The sequence below is a fragment of the Rhagoletis zephyria genome, unplaced genomic scaffold, assembly GCF_001687245.7.
Source record: "Rhagoletis zephyria isolate East Lansing unplaced genomic scaffold, Rhagoletis_zephyria_1.1 Rzeph_scaffold_02875, whole genome shotgun sequence".
Taxonomy (NCBI): Eukaryota; Metazoa; Arthropoda; class Insecta; order Diptera; family Tephritidae; genus Rhagoletis; species Rhagoletis zephyria.
Window position 1 is genome coordinate 68,067 of NW_016159959.1, and position 5,304 is coordinate 73,370.

A 5,304-nucleotide genomic window follows, 5' to 3' on the forward strand; every position below is an offset into this window, starting at 1 on the left:
TTGATTTAAATAGTTGCAAATCCCATTTATAAAAATAAATTCATGCACCGTATATGAAAATCGATATTTTCGATGCATTGAATGAATTAATAAAAATGTACAAGGAAATTGAAAATCGGAACTTCGATAAATGTTTAAGTATAAACTCAAGGTGAAATAGATTTATTGATGATATAAAAGTAAAGATAATTAATTGTCTTTGAATTGTCAGCAATACTCTTCTAATCGGTCAATCGGTTTCTTGGTATTCTTATAAGCTGCAAAATCATATTTATAATCTAAAAGACATTAATACAATGAATACAATACAATAATTTAATACAAAATGTATATTTGGTGAACATTCATTCGCATCAGCTGTCAAATTGAAATATATCGATGTATATTGAAGAGAAAATACAATGGTTTTATTCGATGATTCGAATAGCAAACATCAATGTTTCCAATGTGAATACTTCCAATGGTCGCCTTTCGCACTCACCTCTTTACACAATGTACACTTTGTTTCCGCATAAAGGAAAGGTTTTTGTTTCCGATAAGAAATTCAAATATTTTTGTGTTTATTTGTGCACCACAATTAAAGTTAATTTACAAAGCGTTTTTAGAGTTAACTCTTGTATGAATCATCAAATGCTAATGCTAAATGGGCGCGTGCGCGATGTCCGACGTTTTTGGCTGAACTGACTGGTCTCTCATTTGGCCCGATGATGGGAAGCGGCCGTGCGCGCTCGTTAATCATTTTTCGACTTCACACTGCTGCGGCCACAGGATGCCCGCACGGCCGCTGAATTAAGTTTAAGCGGCGGCTTAAACACAATGTATCGATGTTTTTGTGCATGGATGTTTTTGTGCATCCCTAACTTGCCCCATTTCAATTCTGCAAATTTGCTTGCGTTTATTTTACACAGGTAAGAATATTGTGAAAATGTATACTATTAGCGTTATAAAAGTTTGGTTTTTTACAGCAGAGTCGATAATTTTATGCGCCGTATACACTTTGAGTTTGCTTACTGAATTTTTCATACATTATTACTAACAATGAGCCCAAGTATTGTGTGGCAGTACTACGATAAAAAAGAAAAAGGAATTGCGATCTGCGTAAAGTGCGGGAAATGCTTTAAGTACCACAGCAGCACAACCACGTTAAAAAACCACGTAGAAAAAGTACACAAAATTAAAATGGAGCTAAAGGAATTTAATTTATATATTTCAATACCGAAAATTGTTCCATTTATTTATAGAAAACTGGCATCATTGAGCTTGTGGACAACGATGATGACAATGAGGTATGAGTTCCCTAGGGTTTCATTTGTAATACATATTGATACTTTTCTGTTCACACAATTTTTTAGCCGAATCAAAAGAAGTCTAAATCTGTTTACCCAATACGAAATTCCTTTGAAAGAGCAGTATCATTTTCTGGTGTGTATGCATTAAAGAAATTTTACATCTCAACTTTTAAAATTTATTAAAGTTCTGTAATTATTGTAATATTAGATAACAGCACCAAAGGGAAGGAAATTTCAAATGCGTTAATGTATATGATAGTTGTGGACGACATGCCACTTTGTACACCTGAAAAAAGGGGTTTTTTAAAGTTCTGCAAAACGTTGCAACCTACATATATATAAAGTGCCTACTGAAAAAACAATGACGTCAAAAATTTAAACAAAATATAGTGCAATCCGATTAAAGGTCAAAAACGAACTCAGTCAGGCGAAATCTGTATGACTGACATCGGTCATATGGACAAACTCTTCGACTATGCAAAGTTATGTTGGAGTAACTATACACTTCGTTAAAGGTTAGTTCTCCTTTTTATCTGCGAAAAATAATTTTTGAGCTAGAAAAAGAAAAAGTGGATGTGGTCGGCCTTCATCCATTTATTCTGAATGTATAAAAAATTGTTGATGCAAGTGAAAGTGTGTTAAAAGGCGTTAAAGTGGAATTTTCAATAACGTGGATATGGTTGGAAAGATAATTAACAGACCTTTAATCTGATATGTATATCATATATATAATACATACATACTTCGGGAATAACTAAAAAGACCAAATTATAACCATTTTTTAGTAAAAATGTATGTGTTTCTAAAAAAATACGTAATTAACTGTAATAAAAGATATCTTTATCAGAAAGAGTATAAAAATACGTTCAATTTGATATATGATTAGTAATAAAAAATGTTCAATAACTAAAATAATAAAATTATATATCAAATTAAATGTATTTTTATACTCTTTCTGGTAAAGATATCTTTTATTACAGTTAATTACGTATTTTTTTAGAAAAACATACATTTTTATTAAAAAATGGTCATAATTTTGTCTTTTTAGTTTTTCTCGAAGTATGTATGTATTATGTATATGATATACATATCAGATGAAAGGTATGTCAATTATGCTTCCAACCCTATCCACGTTATTGAAAATTCCATTTCAAGATTTTCGATTCGTACGAAAACAAGAATACGCTCCATTGTATTTTTTTTTATAAATTTTAACAGAAAACGATATGGTTTGTGTGGAGCTTGGGGCTTTTCCAGCTAATTTTAAAAAAGACATAGCAAACCTTAAGGAAAAACTTCGTGAAATAGTTAATAACTGGGGCATCAGCGATGATCAGATAATACCATTTGTCACTGACGGAGGATCCAATATCAAAGGCGCAGTGAAACAAGAATTTGGAGAGTCGAAGCACGTCACCTGTTTTGGTCACACTATCAATAACATTGGTCAAGCGATCATTCAAAATAACAATGACGATGCTATCGACGATGATGAAAACGAAACGGAAGGAGGCACGCTAAAGGATCTTTTAAAAAAGGTAAAGAAAATAGTAAAGTTTTTTCGAACGAGCGAGGTGGCTGCGAAAAAGTTGAGAGATTACCAAAAAAGCAACGGTCAGTCAAACTTAAAGCTGATTCAAGAAGTGAGAGCAAGGTGGAACTCTTATTTTGAAATGCTGGAACGTTTTATGACATTGTCTACATGTATTGCACAAGTAATTCTTCAGCTACAAATGGATAAGAACACGAGGGCCCGCACGCCTAATATGGTCACTGCTGAAGAAGTGGACGCTCTTAAAGAAGTAACGGATATTCTTAAGCCTTTGCATGAAATTACAAGTGAACTCTGCGTTAAAAAAAATGTAAACATAAGCAAGTGCATTCCATTGGTTGCAGGATTAAAAAAGGTTAGAGAAATAATTAGTAAATTGTTTCTAGAGTCATTTTGTACTTTTAAGATGACGTAGTAGACGTTGTAGACATTAACCAATAGATGAACAAAATGATTAATAATGAATTTGGCTGTAAATAAATCTAAATCTATATTTTACAGGCAACAATGATCATCGAACCGACTACAGCAATAGGCAAAATAGCAAAAGACGTCCTGTTGACCGAGGTCCAAAAACGTTACGCAAATTTGGAGGCGGTGATTATTTACGGTGTGGCAACAATACTTGATCCAAGGTACAAGAAGGCAGCCTTCGAAAACTCAATCTACTGTTCGCGGGCTGCTGCTTTTATTGGTACATTAGACAAATACCTATTTATCAGAAACAACTATTTCTGTTTTTTAAACTTTGAATAGGTAACTTATTAATAACCAGCCAAACCCAAAGTAATGAATCTGTGGAAAGTATCGCTGAGCTTCAAACATCGGACGAAGAAGGCATATGGTCATATTTAGATCAAAACATTAGCAACAGTCAATGCAATAGACGTAACGTTTCGGAAATAAATTCGGACCAGCTGCGAGCTTATTTAATCAGGCCAGCTGTTTCTCGAAAATTAAACAAAAACCCTTTAACAACTTGGCAGGCGTTGAAAAATGATTTTCCTTTGCTTTTTCCAATTGCCCAAAAATATTTGTCAGTTATGGCAATGTCAGTCCCATGTGAGCGACTATTTTCACATGCTGGACTTATAGCAACCCAGTTGAGGAACCGTCTCTCACCCGAACATTTAAATATGTTAGTATTTTTGCGGTCAATTGAGGAAGAAATGTGGGACATATGAGGCTATTAGCGCAAGACTTGGTCTTGGTCTGTACAACCACTCTTACAGTGGCCGTAAAAATAATAGCACTTTAATATTTGGACATGTTTTGACTTAATTTTAAAATATTATATATGTAAAATTCAACAAAATTTCCAAATAAAAAAAGAAGTTGGGTTGGCAGTTTTTGTTTGGTTTTTTACAGCAGAGTCGATAATTTTATGCGCCGTATACACTTTGAGTTTGCTTACTGAATTTTTCATACATTATTACTAACAATGAGCCCAAGTATTGTGTGGCAGTACTACGATAAAAAAGAAAAAGGAATTGCGATCTGCGTAAAGTGCGGGAAATGCTTTAAGTACCACAGCAGCACAACCACGTTAAAAAACCACGTAGAAAAAGTACACAAAATTAAAATGGAGGTAAAGGAATTTAATTTATATATTTCAATACCGAAAATTGTTCCATTTATTTATAGAAAACTGACATCATTGAGCTTGTGGACAACGATGATGACAATGAGGTATGAGTTCCCTAGGGTTTCATTTGTAATACATATTGTTACTTTTCTGTTCACACAATTTTTTAGCCGAATCAAAAGAAGTCTAAATCTGTTTACCCAATACGAAATTCCTTTGAAAGAGCAGTATCATTTTCTGGTGTGTATGCATTAAAGAAATTTTACATCTCAACTTTTGAAATTTATTAAAGTTCTGTAATTATTGTAATATTAGATAACAGCACCAAAGGGAAGGAAATTTCAAATGCGTTAATGTATATGATAGTTGTGGACGACATGCCACTTTGTACACCTGAAAAAAGGGGTTTTTTAAAGTTCTGCAAAACGTTGCAACCTACATATATATAAAGTGCCTACTGAAAAAACAATGACGTCAAAAATTTAAACAAAATATAGTGCAATCCGATTAAAGGTCAAAAACGAACTCAGTCAGGCGAAATCTGTATGACTGACATCGGTCATATGGACAAACTCTTCGACTATGCAAAGTTATGTTGGAGTAACTATACACTTCGTTAAAGGTTAGTTCATCCTTTTTATCTGCGAAAAATAATTTTTGTAGTAATTTGTTTTTGGCGGAATATTTTCACTTATCAAAAACTGGAATCACGGGATATATAAAGAATAGAGCCCGTTGAGCTAGAAAAAGAAAAAGTGGATGTTGTCGGCCTTCATCCATTTATTCTGACGGTATAAAAAATTGTTGATGCAAGTTNACTGACATCGGTCATATGGACAAACTCTTCGACTATGCAAAGTTATGTTGGAGTAACTATA

General features: G+C 33.3%; 2 protein-coding genes across 5 annotated transcripts; both read left to right on the top strand.

The window, feature by feature from the left end:
* The first annotated feature begins 820 nt into the window (after positions 1-820).
* On the top strand, positions 821-4,181 carry LOC108367943 (zinc finger BED domain-containing protein 1-like). Of its 4 annotated transcripts, none has more exons than XM_017622657.1 (6): positions 821-1,286; positions 1,353-1,422; positions 1,498-1,804; positions 2,508-3,196; positions 3,343-3,476; positions 3,598-3,685. In XM_017622657.1, the coding sequence occupies exons 3-6, from the start codon at positions 1,765-1,767 to the stop codon at positions 3,599-3,601; spliced, it is 867 nt and encodes a 288-aa protein (XP_017478146.1). In that variant the 5' UTR covers positions 821-1,286; positions 1,353-1,422; positions 1,498-1,764; the 3' UTR covers positions 3,602-3,685. The 4 variants fall into 4 exon arrangements, 3 of the variants coding, with proteins under 3 accessions (XP_017478146.1, XP_017478144.1, XP_017478145.1); XM_017622655.1 differs by having other exon boundaries at positions 1,224-1,286; positions 3,343-3,535; positions 3,598-4,181; XM_017622656.1 differs by having other exon boundaries at positions 1,224-1,286; positions 2,508-2,827; positions 3,343-3,535; positions 3,598-4,181.
* Positions 4,182-4,199: 18 nt separating this feature from the next.
* Positions 4,200-5,234, top strand: LOC108367944 (uncharacterized). The gene is made up of 4 exons (XM_017622659.1): positions 4,200-4,429; positions 4,486-4,530; positions 4,597-4,666; positions 4,742-5,234. The coding sequence occupies exons 1-4, from the start codon at positions 4,283-4,285 to the stop codon at positions 4,873-4,875; spliced, it is 396 nt and encodes a 131-aa protein (XP_017478148.1). The 5' UTR covers positions 4,200-4,282; the 3' UTR covers positions 4,876-5,234.
* Positions 5,235-5,304: the final 70 nt, after the last annotated feature.

Bases quoted from the DNA above. Each gene is read 5' to 3' on its own strand.
- LOC108367943 (XM_017622655.1), top strand. From the start codon at position 1,765: ATGCAAAGTTATGTTGGAGTAACTATACACTTCGTTAAAG. The intron at 1,805-2,507 runs GTTAGTTCTCCT...AAATTTTAACAG, and splicing joins AACTATACACTTCGTTAAAG to AAAACGATATGGTTTGTGTG. The intron at 3,197-3,342 runs GTTAGAGAAATA...TATATTTTACAG, and splicing joins TGGTTGCAGGATTAAAAAAG to GCAACAATGATCATCGAACC.
- LOC108367944 (XM_017622659.1), top strand. From the start codon at position 4,283: ATGAGCCCAAGTATTGTGTGGCAGTACTACGATAAAAAAGAAAAAGGA. The intron at 4,531-4,596 runs GTATGAGTTCCC...ACAATTTTTTAG, and splicing joins ACAACGATGATGACAATGAG to CCGAATCAAAAGAAGTCTAA. The intron at 4,667-4,741 runs GTGTGTATGCAT...TTGTAATATTAG, and splicing joins AAGAGCAGTATCATTTTCTG to ATAACAGCACCAAAGGGAAG.